We start from the raw sequence: 15,504 nt of genomic DNA, 5'->3' as shown, positions 1-15,504 counted from the left end.
TTTACACACAATAGCAGCGGCTTGTTATTAAAATACTCAATAACTTCCACAAGTTTATGAAACGTTTACAGCGTAAATTAAGTGCTGTCGTAATGCTGCTTGTTGTTGTTTCCTTTGCCACTTAGTGGGAGAACATTCCAGACGGAAGTGCATATCCTCATTAATATGTTAATCATTGTGATTTCCCAGATATTTTAACCTCGTCCATCGTTAAATGCTGTCGCGACGCTGACAAATTGGTTGTGAGCTTTGAAAAGAACCAGACTTGGATATTTCTTATAACTTGACAGAATTCATCATTAAAATATGGACTGTAATAATCTCACACCATATATCCAGATACAACTACTGTTACATCCTTAATGTGTATAGTGTGTTTTTTTTTTGTATATAAAGAGCCATGAAAAAAAAGAAGTTTTTTTTGTCTTCCTTGATGTTGTTGCTCCTTCCTACTGCGTTTTGATGAAATGAATTTACATTAAAATGTGACATGCATCATAACGGAGATCATATATTGGGCTTTTGAATACAGGTCAAATTGAGATACTTCCCCTCCAAGCTCATGTGAAGCCAAGAAAACTTCCTCCCACTCTTCTGTCACAGCTCTGTCATTTTTACTAGATTCACCGTAGGATCTCAAAATCCTGGAGGGCTTGTGCTTCCTGTCGTACTTGCTGGAAGTGCACGTTTTCTTCGTCTCGTTTCTACGTGTGGCGCACCATCCCTCACAGATTTCCCCTCAAACCACAATCTCGTTTTGAGGGAGTTTTGTCTGAAATTGGAAAACTACTTCTGGAAACATCCAGCCTTCTCCGAAATCGAGAATAAACCGCAAACTCTGCTGAAGTTTTAAGGAAGCCGGTGTCGTTTTAACAGCCTTTGGCTCAGTTGTATTGTTATTCACAGATTCTCTGTCGAGTTTTAGGTCAGGCCGGTTTGTTGGCAGAAATGCCAGGGTGATTGAACCAAGCTGATAGTACTTTTGGCAGCTGCCAAGTCCTGCTGAAAAGTGAAGAATGCATCTCCATAAATCTTGTCAGCAGATAACTTTTTTTTTCATTATTTCCAGGGTAGACAGCTGCGCTGAATTTGGGCTCGATTAAAACCAACGCCAGCAGTTGGCATGGCTCTTGTAGCCATAACCCTCTGAATGGACCTTCTTTGGCATGTTTTCCTTCCACTCAACTTTTAGTTGATTTGCTTGAATACAACGCTCAGCTTCTTTTGCAACCAACTTCTTAGACTTACCTAAAATGATTGTGAACGCCAAAGCATTTCTCTGTTTGAAAATCCCTAGATATTATGAAGTGGAACTTTTTTTTTTATTTCACGACAGAATTTTATGATTAGAAAACTAATTTCCGAAATAAATTATCTTTTGGACTATGTTCCAATCTACTTAGAGGCATTAGTAGTTATTTCAAAACACAAAGTTGTCCTGATGTGAGGTTTCTATGCTTCACACAAGTATAAATTTTTATGGTTTAAAACAGAACGGACAGCGAGGAGAGACTGTGGGGGGGGGAGAGATGCTGGTTATTAAAGACAGACAGAGAGTTCCTCAAAGATCTTCTGTCAGGACTAAATTGGAAAAAAATAGGAAATGTCCCTACGGATTAAACATCTTTGCAATGATTTGGTTGAGCAGAGAAAATATAAAAATTGCCCTTTGCTTTGTTGTAAAAATCCTCCTACAGACGCGCACATAGCCTAAGCTCTAATTAAATTTCCCACTCTACATGGGAAGGCAGCTTTTCCCCGACACACTCTAGTATAAGCCCACCGCTCAACTGGAGACAAGTTGACTGAAGACATCGCTCTTAAACTCCCCGGGGTCTCGAGAAATGTGATTGTCGTACAGCTTATAAATACAGTCACACTTCTTATTCTGCTTCCAATCCATCAAAAAAATATTGTAATAATGCCGAGGGTACATGTTGAAAGCGGAGGACGACAGCCTTTTGGTTTGTTACTCGCATTTGTTTGGTAAGAAGTGTGACTTGAAAACCTTTACCTTTTGAATCTAGTAAAACTGCATCTATTATTCAAGGGGAGATTTAATTCTGACTCATGTTAGGAAAAAAAAAAAGAGTGATTTCCATGTTTTGTTCCCATATTGAAGCCAGACTGTTGAATCTGTGAGGTGTTGTGTTGAATAATGCGAGTCCTGGATCTTTGCACCATTTGGCTGAGCTGGTCAGAGGGAAAAGAAAAGCATCCAAAGAATGCAGATGGGCAAAGAAACTGCGCCATGTGTCATTTGTAAAAGCAAAACCCGAGAGGCTGGCCCCGGCAGCCTCGATTATAACAAACATCTGAAAGGGCATGTGGGAGAAGGAACATAATGAGTCCCCTGAAACGGAGGTAAAGAAATGAGCTGCCATGCAACATTAAATATTTCACGGGGAAATGTGTCGAGACGCTCACCAGGCATGCTTTTACTTTCCATGAAAAGGAGAAGTGACACAGACGAACTGGCCAAAAATGGCGCTTAATGCATCTGAAATGGTGTGCACAATGCAAGAAGGTTTCAGAGAGCTGCGAGGAGTCTTCTCTGGGTGGCTGGGCCCCCATGACGTCAGTGCAACAATGGGCTCTTAGACACGACTTTGCGATTGCAGAGTCAGGCTGCGCCCGTATCGACAATGAAATTAAAGCTTGACAGAAAGCGGAGAAGAAGAAGAAAAAAAGTTGTTTACAAATTTGACAAGAGTAAAATTAGTGCCTCTCAGACAAAAGAGGTTGCACAAAGAGACAATAGGGATTTCAATACTGGAGAGTTTGATTGCTTAGGTTCATGATTTTGTTTTTCAGAGGTTTGAGCTTTTGCTTGTCGATGCCGAAGCAAAAAACCTGAAAGAAGTAGTTCATCAAGGACAATTTTCTGTTGAATCGGTCTGAACAGATATTATCGAACAGTCGCATAAATGAGGCAAAACCACAAAGACAATTTTAGAGACATGCAGCCAACTGCAATAATGATTTTAACATTGTTTATAAAATAGCTTTTACAGTTTATAAGAGATGATTATCAACAAATGAAATAGACAGTGAAATGCAATATTTTCTGTTTTTGTTCTTCATCCTTCATGCTGTATTCTGTAACTTTTAAATGTTCAAAGACATTTGAAAGTTTAATAAAAACACTAATAGTTGTTCCAGAGGGACAGAAACTGGATGAGGAAGCTTTTTTTTAAAAAAGAAAGAATACATTCAACAATGTGACCTTCAGATGCAAGTGCTTTAGTTGAAACAAGTGTAAAAAAAAAAAAGATAGTTTTAGATTCACAAGGTTATTCCACTTTTTGTTTTGTGTCTCTGTGTGTGCTGTAATGTGTCGTTGAGTTTGCATGTTGCATCAAATTGCTTACATTACTCTTATAGGCTTCGTATTAAAGAAGTTCATCTTCCATTTGGGAATAAATGCAGCCCAGCACCACGCCTCTGCAAACACTGTCCAGCTTTGGTTTACTGTTAGCAAAGTCTTTTTTTTCCCCCTCCGTTATTTTAATATGAATATAATATAAAATATTACACAAAACAAAACAGCAGAATAAACTGAGCCAGTCTGCACCCTCAGGGCATCTGCTCTGGATGCGCAGCAGTTCTCACCACAGCAGCTTTAATTAGTACCACTTGCAAACCTGTGGAGTTTAAGATGTACAAAATAATTCCTTAGTGTTGTTAGTATGCTGGGTGTGCTGTTTTTTTTCTTTTCTTCTTATTTGGTTTAAAATCATCTTTGTTAACTAATCATGTTTTCTGGACTTTTGTTCATTCAAAAAACCGGGTCAGTGAGATCTCTAACACGCTAATGTTTGGGGAGGTGAGGAGTACTGGTGCATTGGGGATAGGCTTTAAGAGAAAAATGTAAGTGTTCCTTGAACTGTTTGCTTTGTTATTAGACCATAACCCTCAGACCAGCACAATAAATGCAGTTTTATAACACATTTACAAGGAAACAATTCTAAAAGTGGGGCATGCATGTGTATCCAACTTGACCTCTTTACTCATTTACATCTAAGCAGAATTCAGTGCGACAAATTTCCTACAAAAGCCACCTAATAAGCAGAGCCCTTCCGTGTTTATTTTATTCTGCAGCTGTTATGTGCAACAATTAACAAACGGCATCGTGAAGGACCAGATCAGACAGGTTAGAGTTAAGATGTGGAGATGTTTAAAGCATCACTGAAGCTTGGATCATCTCCTGGAGGCCACGATAACCCTGGAGGAGCTGCAGAGGTCCAGTGCCAAGATGGGGAAAAATCTTGGCAGTGGATAGATGACAAAACTATGAGTCATACACTCCACATGGGTGACATGTTTTTAGAGAGGCAAACAAAAGGGACACGAGTTACCATCAATTTGCAGTGCGTGCCAGGACATGCTGGTTCTAAGTCAAACTTACCAGGGGGACCAGGGTGAGGCCATAGTTTTTTTTAATTGACTGAACCAGTTCCTAGTGGCCAAAAAGTAAGGGTAGTATCTCCCCTGGTAGCTGTCAGGCTCAGCTCAGCACTTTCACAATCTGAAGCAAATGGATTAGTCAGTGAAAGAAACAAGTATTCAAATATTATTGTCACATATGACATTTTTAATACTAAAACATTTGTTTAAATAATCTCAATGAAACTGTAGCTTAAGGGTGCTCCTAAGTGCACTGTTAACTTTATGGTTATTTCCTATTAACAACCATGTATTAATAGAAAATAACAAAAAAAAAAAATTGCTACAATTTTTGTTTTGTATTTAAGGATGAAATTAATAAATGTGCTTTTTTTTACTACCAGTCAAGAATAGACCAGCAGATGTGACTTTCTGTTTACAAAGTACTGTATTATTTGAAACTACCTGAAGTAAAAATAACATTAAAAAAAAAACATCCCCATATGTCCAGGAAGCTAAACAGAACAATTTGTATGATTTCTATTGCCCTATCATGCTTTAGTCTTATGTGAATAGTTCCTTATTTTAATAATAAAACGGATTTTAATCATAGTTTGTTCAACTTGTCATGCAAACACGCACTTATTTGAATCTGAAAATGAACAGGCGCAAAATATTTGAAACGGAACCGAAGACTGAAGGCTTTGTTTCAACCGTTCCCAATTGCAGGAGACCAACCGGATAAGGTTGTTCAGGCGTGTTTGATTGAGGATTTAGTCGGCAAGTTTCACCTCCTTTCTGGGATATTTTGTGTAAGTATGTTTCGCATTTAGAGACTTATTCGACCCTAAACCTGGTATTTGTAAGCGAGTGTAGCGTAAATTGAAGATTCTGTCGGCTAACAACGAGTAGCTTTTGCTCACGTTAGCATGCAAGGCTAAACGCGCGACAGCAATTATCTTTAGCTTGTAAACGGTACGTTTATAGAAGCGAGATAAAAGAATGCATTTATACACGTAGAAACTAGTTAAAAACTAATTTAAGACACTTCATCACTAGCGTGGTGTTTGGGAGTAACAAATAACATCTCTGTAAATATGCTATGGTACAAGGAAGAAGTAACCGAGACGTCTTTGTTATACAGAACAAATAATGTTTTTTTTTAGATTACTTCACCACCTTAAACACCATCTTTAATGATTAAAATCTCTTTAAGAAACACTTTACTCCATTATGTATATATGTCAAAATGTAAATGACATTTTGATGAAGTTTGAAAACAAAAACATTAAAGAAATTACGTTTGAAGGGAAGAAATGGCACACAGATGGTGAAGGGACAGGCATTGTTCCATGTATTTTAAGAGATGTACTTAAAAAAAAACGTAAATTGAGATTCACCTGGAAATTCAAGTGGACCAAATATTTTGCATTGCATAAATGTAACCAGACTTGTGGAAAAAAAATAAATAAAACTTACGTCTCCAGCATCATGCATAGATCCTGGTCATTGCGTGGTTTGTAAGTTTACAAGTCACAAGCCATTTTGCATTCAACATTATTATATTATAGGTATTTCTTTGCAACTGCATGCCTGTCCTAAAATCCCACAGATCCATTAGATTTACACTGTTTTTCTGTAATCAGTAATACGTTCAGTAGTAATTCTGTAGAACCTGCAGATACTTTGCTAAACAACACGCTGCTTAGTCTCGAATACTAATTTAAATAGTAGAAGAGCTGCTAACACTGCAAGGTAAAAGTTGCAGATGTTTAATTTCAGTGGCCTTGGATGTTTGTTTGGGTTTTCCACTAACTTGGACCTGCTATTTTGAAGTAGTCTATAAATTGTTGTTAAATTATAGCACTTTCTATTCATCAGGTGTAGGAGCTCAGTTACTTTTAAATTCAAGTCAAATTACCTTGAAGGAAAAATGTAATCTAAATGCTTTTTTCTCCGTTTAAATGTTAAGTATGGCTGTAATGTCTGATGAGTGCAATGCAGCTTTGTGATGCCAAATTAAATAACGTTTAACAGAAACCACTTAAAGCTTCTTCTCCTTTTTTTTCACTTTCATCACCTGCAATTCTAACCTTGAGGTTTCCATACCAATAAAATCTTCTAGACAGCTTATATTTTCTCTGAAAAGTTCAAATCCCAACCAAATGAATACAGAAAAAAAAAAAAAAAAAGAAATAGAAATGACAAAGCAAAAGGTGAAAAGGGAGCCAGAAGAAGCAGTGGCACATTCTGAGTTTACAAACACATTTTTATTCAAAATGGTTATTGATTAAAAATAACCATTAATGTACATATACAATGTACACTCATTAATCTACACATCACTGAAACTACAGGAGAAAATTTGCTCTCATATCACCTACATTTCAAAGCTTAATGGGTTGTCGTAAATTAACAGATGAAATAACTTTTGAAACGGTTAAGAAAAATCAACTTATGATTAAAAACAACTGGTAACATTGATAATAGTGTTCTTAACATTTATTTTCGATTACTTCATTTTCTTCTTACTCAGCAGCTCTGTAACCTCTATTTTTATTTTATTTTTTTTTACTTTCCCCGTTTAGACTCTTTTGGCCTGACCTGAGCCAGAATGACGGACCGCTACAACATCCACAGTCAGCTGGAGCATCTCCAGTCCAAGTACATCGGTACAGGACATGCTGACACCAGCAAGTGGGAGTGGCTGGTCAACCAGCACCGTGACTCTTACTGCTCCTACATGGGGCACTTCGACCTGCTCAACTACTTCTCTGTCGCCGAGAACGAGAGCAAAGCGCGGGTCCGCTTCAACTTGATGGAGAAGATGCTGCAGCCGTGTGGGCCGCCGGCAGACAAACCCGATGATGCTTAGAGTAAATTGTCGTGAGCTGTGGGTGTTTGTTTTGTCACGGCTGGATTGAGTTGATGGACAGTTTCCTGCTAAAAGTTTGTATTGTAAAGTTTGACTTTAACAGCAGAATATGAATATTGTGTTTTCCTGGAGACGAGTGAAAGATATACTTTCCTCCCTACACAGTGAAATATGAAGATGTAGAACTACTGGAAGATTGTAAAGTTGACGGAAAAACAAGTTAATGCGTCTCGTCGCCCAACTGTGTCTTTTTGTACTAAGTGATTGAGATGTACTTTGACACAAGCTTCTTCTAGTTTGATTAAACTGAAATTTTGGTTTTTACTTGTAGTTCGATTTTGTATTTGATGGGTAATTTCATTCAACCTGTTCATTCCCAGACATTACTTTGCAATATGGAGACACAGTTTTATTCTGAAATGACAAAGGGAAGGCACACACTGTACATTTTGGCTTTATGTTTTGTATAAGATGGATATTCGTAGCTCTGTTTTCAATGATCAGGTTTTCTCTGGCTTAAACTGATACCAGTTCTCTTTGGGATTTTAGAGTTGGACACTTCTATCAGATTTCCTTTGTAAAGATTATTATTCATTCTTTTTGTAAACTTTAACAACTATTTATATACAACAAACACATAGCATAAAATCTGATTCCTATTTATAAACCAAAGCGTGTCTCAGAAACACTTAAGAACTTCCTGTTAAGTTTTTAAAACAAACATTTTCGGTTTTCATGAATTTAATGAACAGACGGGAGGAACAAACAGATTTCTGAATCTTTGACTTGTCAATTACTGATTAAATGGAGGGGGAAAATTGTGCATTAGTATTCACAATTTATATTATCTGAACTAAATACTCTTCTTAAAGCCAGGAGAGATTGGCTTAAAAATCATGTAGAGAACATTCTACTTTATATGTTGGATTAAGTTATGAGTGTAGAAATGGATATTTTCTCAAATAGCATGAGAGTGAAACATTTTTAATTTTCCACGGGATACATTTGAATATTAAACATCTATTTGTAATGAACATTCACCTTTGTGCTGGTGTGTGTTGGGGGGAGGAAGAGCTCACCTGCTGGCTAACAAATTAATTCTCAACAAGCTTGTGAACATCAAAGGATGCGAGTTGTGTCAAGACCCTGCAAAACAAACATTGCAGCACACAACACTAATGTTTATGATTTATTTGTTTAGTTCTTTCTGCTTCAGATTTGATTGCATCTGAATAAATTTCAATAAATAATTTAATGAATAACTTAATTCAGTCACTGCAAATTGATACGGCAAAGACTGGCAGCACCAAGATGTATACAAGAACAGTGGATAATGCTAGACATGGAAAAACAGTTTATATATTATTATAGTTACATAAATAATGGTTAATATCTTGCTGTTGATGGGTGTTGTCACTTTAGAGAAAATATATCAAACTTATTGTTTTAAGTTTATCAGCTGATGTTATGTTCAAATAGTTAAAATAATGTGTTACACTTATATACCACTTTACATTTCAAAATCCAATTTTTTTTGGTTAGCTAACAAAAAATGTTAGCTGGTTAGTTAGCTTGTTATTAAGTTTAAAGTCAATAGCCATAGTAACACTACAGCTATTGATTTTTTATTGTTAAGCTAATCACCAATGATGCTAATGATAGTAGGTATGCTGCAAATAATTTTGGAATGATACAGCAAATAGTGTTGGCAGGTTGAGGGGGGAGAAACGGTGGTGGAAAAGGGGATAAAAATCTGCTTAGGGCCCCAGAAAGGTTTGGGCCGGCCCTGAGCAGACGCATTGGAGAAGCACAGATGACCTGAGGAGAGAAAAACAAGCGACACCAGGCCCTGCTATTCAATCAAGCTGAAGGCCAAAATATAACCTGCAGGCGATAAAAATGTCAGCTTTTTATTAGCTGTAATTATCTTTCAAACTAATAGGAAATGTATCTATGTACATGTCATAAATCTATTGAGTTAAATACATAAACTTTCTGATCAGATCTTGCAGAGCCGTAGCTGCGTTCGCTTCGTGTAACAAGCTCGTGCATGAAGCCAAGCTAAAAGTTCAACATCTATTTGGCCTGGCAGAGTCGAGAGAAAGCTGCACACCTACGCATCCGCTCTCATGCATGCATCTGTGTGGAGCTGCCCACTCACACTGTGTCCGCTGAGATGATCTCGACATGGCTTTGGATCGTAGTGGTGTGTCTGCCTGTCACCATGTCAGGCTGTTAAAGTGACAACACTCCCAGTATGTGAAAACATAAAAATTAAAAAAAAAAAAGTTACATGTAAATGCTTTAATGTCTTAAGGAGAGGTAAAGACTTAAAAACGCAGCAAAGGACACAGCTTGAGATAAACACACTGAGTACTGAAGGGGTAAAGTGGTTCTAAATATAATATTTTTTGAAACTAAAAGCCGATGCGGCCAGTGGGATGGAGATGTATGTGACAAGAAAACACTAGAAAGTCCGACATGTTGGCTCAAAACATGTCGCCACGCACAAACACAGACAGTCTGCCGGTGTGTAGGATGACTCACAGCCGGATTAGGACACAGGTCAGCAGGCCCGAAAGGAAAATTCTTCTGCTTTACATCTTGTTGGACGGTGTGTGTGCGTGTGTGTGTGTTTGGCTGGCGTCGATCTGTGCTGTTTTCTTGCTGGGGTAAGTCTCTGCCATCTGTCCACGCTGTGAGGCCGTGACAGTCAGGAGGAGGCCAGTGCCAAGTCAAGACACGAAAGCAGCCGTCGCACAATCACAAACAGACGCAAGAGAGTCCGGACAGCTGCTCCCCAAGACGCCGAGCCAGAAGAAAACGTCTTTTGAAAGAAGTTTGCGGTGAAACTCATTGGGTGAAATCTCCGTTGCATGTGTCTTGCATGTTTTGTCATCACAGTAGACCTTTCTTTGGTTTGTTTCAGCTGGTATCAGGCTTAAGGAGTTCCAGAAAATAACCAGGAACGCCTTAAGAGCTCAAGACGGATGAACTTTACTAGAATCGACAAGAGGGGTTCTGAATTAAAACACCAGAAAAGATCAGTCAGAGAACGCAGAAAAAGATTTGCTCAATGAAAAATAAATTTTGAGATTAGAAATATTGAAAGATTTAAGAGCTGGGGGATAACTCTTTATGAGGCCAACAGAGGGATCCCTGAAACTCCCGGATCTGACTTAAGGTTTAGATCAACTCACTGCTCATCCATCTAATAAGGAGACCTGACCGACTCATGTTTTCTACTTGTTTCACACTGAAGGTCGAAGCTAGAAGCAGCTAGACAGATAGAATCGCTTTAAAGGGATTATGTGCTTCACTGGACGACCTTCTTCCTCATATTTCTAACAGGTTTTCTTCATTTGGCCTGTAGTCCCTGAACTGCGCTCATCTCTGATGAAAGGAAGGAGAATCGTGCAGAAGAGCAGATTCAACTCGCCTCACGTGTCCCATGTGTCCAATACTTGTTTTAATCCCCCCAAAACATGTAACTCTTTGTTCCGTAAAAGCTGTTTTGTTTTCTTAGTTATTATCAACTCTAGCTGTTTGCTCCTGCGTAAAATATTCTTAACTTTTCAAAACTCCTTAACTTTCAGTCACAAGACTGTAACACTTTAATATGTTTTATTTAGAATTCATCTGAGAGATCAGCATACAGTAAAACAAACAAACAAACAAAAAGAATAGTTAATTTCCACATTTTTGCATGAATAAAAACCGGAAAAGTGTGGCATGCATTTATAATCAAAAATCCAGGGTCATTATTTTGGTTTTTGTCTCCATTTCTTTGCGTTTCTAGAGGCTGGGTTTTCATTCTTCTTGGAAAAACAGCTTGAGCTCAGTTAGACTGAATGTCTGTGAGTATGACTTTAAGTTCTGCCACAAACAGGCCAATAAATCAATTAATCGCATGAGAAATTAAAACGAGTTCAATCATTTCCACCTGCATAATTTATTGTTTTTCTCATTTCACTGAATGGCAGAAATCTCCAGCCTGGTGTTTTGGTCTCAATGACAATTTTGTTTACAGAGACTTCATAATTCGTTTCATTTAATGTTTTTAATTTGTTTATATTGATAATGTCTTCCAGTTCCAGAATCAAAAGTTAAAATTTATTGATCTTTGAGAGGGTGTACTTGCATTATTGTTATGCCATCACCATTATATTACTTGAAAATGGTCTCAAAACAGTAAGATCGTTGTCCTGTAGAACAATTTATCATCCATCAATATTTGCTATTGTGACACGCATAGCCACAAATTCCCATCTTGTTTACCAATAATTGGTTCAGGATTTTTGGGTTGCAAAGGTCAATAGGTTGTGAAGGGACTGTGTGATTTTCCTTTTCAAAAATAAATAGCATTGGCTTCAAATCGAACAAAAAAACAATAATAATAATCACAACTCTGTGAGATTCGCTGACATCGCATGTAATTTGCTCTCTTGTTGATTGCAGCTCATGGCTATTGATTGTGTTGAAACGCAGAGAGGCTCCTGATGAGAATAACTGCGTGTGAAGGATAAAGTAATTAAAAGGTTCCTCCTCTGCAGAGATCTCCGTGAAATATTATTCTAATTAAAACCTGCTGGCTGAAACCGTTGGGCGGGAAAGCCAAACCCAGTGTGTGCAGATTGGATGTTGTTCCTATGTACAGAAAGCACCCGGAGGATTACAAGAAGCTTTATTAGTTTCCATCCTTTCCCACCGTGATGAACAGTTAAATGGAGAAAGACCGGAAGCTGGAGGGGAGAGAGAGAGAGAGAGTGAGAGAGAGAGAGAGAGAGAGAGAGAGCGAGAGAGAGAGAGAGAGACTGACCTGGAATCGTACTTCTCTCAAATTTATTCCAGTACTTTCACAAAAAAATAAAAAAGCTTTTTCTTCCTTTCACGTCGGTACCCCCTGCTGTGGCAGAATATGTGCCTTTGCACTTGCAATTATTCAAAGAGTCAAAGTTTTGCACGTGGCTGCTTGACTGTAATTCTGACTGGAACGATCAGAATGCATGTAAAAAATGTAAAGTACCAGGTGAATTTTGCATCTAAAATCAAAGACATGAATGTTTTCAGCCTGCTCTGCAATTTGAACTCGCGCATGTTTTGTGACGGTAAATGCAGCTGTTTAATGTTTCCGCATTTGCTTTTCAGACGCGTATACTCTTGGAGAAAAATAATTTCTTTGTCTCCAACAAAGGTTTGCATTGTCCTGTTCTTCTCGCTGAGGAACTGACATATATAGGGAAACACATCCTGCACAGAGGACAGAGGAGCTTTAGATGTTGTTTTCTTACTTTGAGGTTCACAAGCCGCAAAACTCAAAACTTTTCCACAGGCACGTTTTCAAACCAGGCCCACAGAAGTGAGACTAATAAAATGTGGAGAGCATAAATAAAACCGCTTTCGTTATGCTGCTGCTTGGCGTTTTGATCACGCCTCTCCTTAAGATTTCTGAATTTGAAACGTCTCATATGCAGAGCAGTCTGTGAGGCGACGTTCACGCGTTTCGCTTCTTTAGTGTTTCGATGATGGAGAAGTTCTGACCCGCCTCCGTCACGTCTACATGGCTTTGAGTGTGATGTAACCAGCATCACTTGTAAGTTAAAACATTTTAACTTTGTGTTCCCTTAATTTCTGTAACCGTATATAAGACATATAGACTTAAATACACAAACGCCCACATTTATATTTTGATAAATATCTAAAAAAAAAAAAACAGTTTAAAGAGTGGAATAATTCAAGCACGACAAATTCATCAATTATACCTCAACTTAAGAGCTAGACGACTAAAGTTTCCACTCCCTCGTTCCATCCCAGTCGGCTGAAACGTTTCAAATGGTAAATGGGTTGCATTTGCATAAAGCTTAATCAAGTCCAAGGAGATCAGAAGTTTTCACTCTACAATCGGTGTAATGTGCAGATTCATCCATTCATTCACACCCTGATGGCGGTAAGCTGCAAATGGACGAGAAAGGATTTCTCCAACGAAATCGAAGTTCCAGAAAATTTGAAAATAAAAGTCAGAGCATCTGTTAATTTCTCCACGATCTTTATGAGTGTTTCTTTAAATGTGTATTTCACATAGAAATATTAGTCAAGACGTAGTTGCAAAATTGAGTTGACAAAGCAATCATACAAGCACGTTCATATTTAGACAACAGGAAGTGGAAATCATGCAGTTTGCCAGGTGACATTATACTTTTTTACGCCCTCCAGCTGCTGTTTCCACAGAGGAAACATGAATAACAGCTTTTAGGCCTGCAGGAGAAAAAGGTCACACATTTATGAAGTGCATTGAAGGGTCTGTGGGCTTTGAAGGGAGATTACATGTATGTGTGTGTGTGTGTGTGTGTGTGTGTGTGTGTGTGTGTGTGTGTGTGTGTGTGTGTGTGTGTGTGTGTGTGTGTGTGTGTGTACTCTGCCATTCACCAAACAGATGCAGTTCTATCTCTCTCTCGCAGGGCCGTACCTGTGGTGGAAAAGTAGTCGCAGAGGCGCGATAATGAAACTTTGATAGCCTATCTTTTAGTGAGCCGCCGTGCAAACCGCACAGCGAAGCACCGGCAGGAGGGCAGGGTAATGAAATCGGATGGATGGATGGGAATATTAACCGACGGGACGGCGCCTGTGCCTCCACCGTCTCGTTGAGTGATAGCCCAGAGTGTGTTGGGAGGTTGGGGGGGGGGGAGTGAGCGATATTTCCTGTGATTTAAACACACACCCTGTAAGTCGGAGCATATTTCCAGCCATCAGGGGCGGAGCTGGAGAGAGACGGAGCTCAAACAAATTGCTCCCTGCGGGCCTTTTTACTTCAACGGCTGGTTGCTCAGCTGATAAACTCCGGTAGCCTACCTACCGGTCAGCACTGAGAGATCTGCGAATGGCGGGACTCGGCTGGCGCTCCTCTCATTTGCTTAATGATTCAAGTTGGACCAGCTGGCTTCCCCACGGTTACTTTATTTTCTGACAGTTTGCGACTTTATTACCGCCACCACTCCTGCGGTTTTGTGCCATCTTCTCCACCTTTTCGCAGTTTTATGTTTGTCTCAGTTTAGCAGGTGAAGGTCAGCGCGTCGTTTATCAGCGGAAAAAGCCTCAGGACTTACTGCTCAGTGACCGAGCCGACCAGCGGCGGCGGCTTTAAATCAGGTTCAGCAGAGCTCTGAACAAAACATCTCATTTTCGTTCTGCCTCTGCTGTTTAGGGTCGAAGTACTGGCAACATGTTCCTGCCTTGTATTGAATCTTATAATAAATGTAAGCTTGCTAATTGTTGGTTTGTTTTTTAGCTACTTTTTAATTGAGGTCATAGTTGAGAACAGCAGGATCTGTATAAAACAGCAACAGCAACCCAAGTCATATCTCTGTTCATCTGCTAAGTGTTTCAGTGCCTCGCATTCACAGCCCTTCACTTTTTCCTGTATTTTGCTATGTTATAGCTTTATTGCAAATTGTATTAAATGAATCGCATTCCTCAAAATTCAACACACAAAAATACCGCATTAGGACTGCGTGGGGGGAAAAGCTTCTACACATTTAGTAAAAAAAAAAAAAATAGGCGGTTTATATAGCTCAAAATTGAGCCGTTTCCATTGGTCCTTGTAATTCTTAAATTGAGTCCACCTGTGGTAAGTTCATTTGATTGGACTTTATTTCCATCTGTACTTCCACATGTGGCCAGTGTGATATGACAGAAAATAGTTAAAGTTTATGAAATCAACCACAAGCCCTGAAAACTGATGTCTGCTGACATTGTTTGCAAAACTGTTTAGAAAATCATGACCTACACATTTTTCAGTATTTTTCTAACAGTATTTATGATTGGATTTAATTAACTCCAACGTTGTTAGAGGATTGATTTGTTTTGCACTTAGCATGTTTTCCCAATCTGCTTTATTCCTTTTGGTGATTTGCTCAGACTTATCCTGTTCAGTCTTATTTTAGATGTACAATTTAGATTATGTCAGTTATTTGCTGCACTGCCTAGTCACCATCATCTTCTACATCCTTTCCTTCTATCTATTCTCCAGACTGTTGTATACTTTGTCTTCTCCTGTGCCGTGTCTTTTGTAACTCATTCTCTCGCCCCATTAAACTCACCATAATCAGATCTTTCCTGGTTTTCCGCGTTTAGGTCCTGCACCAAACATGAAAGCTGAAAATTGCATCGTCCACTTGATAGAAAATGTCGTGCAGAGCTTTCTACGTCTGGGGACGAGGCGCGGATCAATGCCGTGACAAGTCACT

The 15,504-nt window shown here is 38.8% G+C and overlaps 1 protein-coding gene across 1 annotated transcript; it reads left to right on the top strand.

Annotated features, from left to right (window-relative positions):
* The first annotated feature begins 5,090 nt into the window (after positions 1 to 5,090).
* On the top strand, positions 5,091 to 7,586 carry sf3b5 (splicing factor 3b, subunit 5). Its single transcript, XM_008429199.2, has 2 exons — positions 5,091 to 5,198; positions 6,975 to 7,586. The coding sequence occupies exon 2, from the start codon at positions 7,001 to 7,003 to the stop codon at positions 7,259 to 7,261; it is 261 nt and encodes an 86-aa protein (XP_008427421.1). The 5' UTR covers positions 5,091 to 5,198; positions 6,975 to 7,000; the 3' UTR covers positions 7,262 to 7,586.
* The last annotated feature ends 7,918 nt before the right edge of the window (positions 7,587 to 15,504 follow it).

This window comes from Poecilia reticulata, linkage group LG15 (genome assembly GCF_000633615.1).
Source record: "Poecilia reticulata strain Guanapo linkage group LG15, Guppy_female_1.0+MT, whole genome shotgun sequence".
NCBI lineage: Eukaryota > Metazoa > Chordata > Actinopteri > Cyprinodontiformes > Poeciliidae > Poecilia > Poecilia reticulata.
The sequence above is the reverse complement of the archived record's forward strand: the minus strand, read 5'-3'. Positions and strand labels throughout refer to the sequence as shown.

What these genes read in the sequence shown, in the direction of transcription:
- sf3b5 (XM_008429199.2), top strand. Translation starts at nt 7,001, where the DNA reads ATGACGGACCGCTACAACATCCACAGTCAGCTGGAGCATCTCCAGTCC.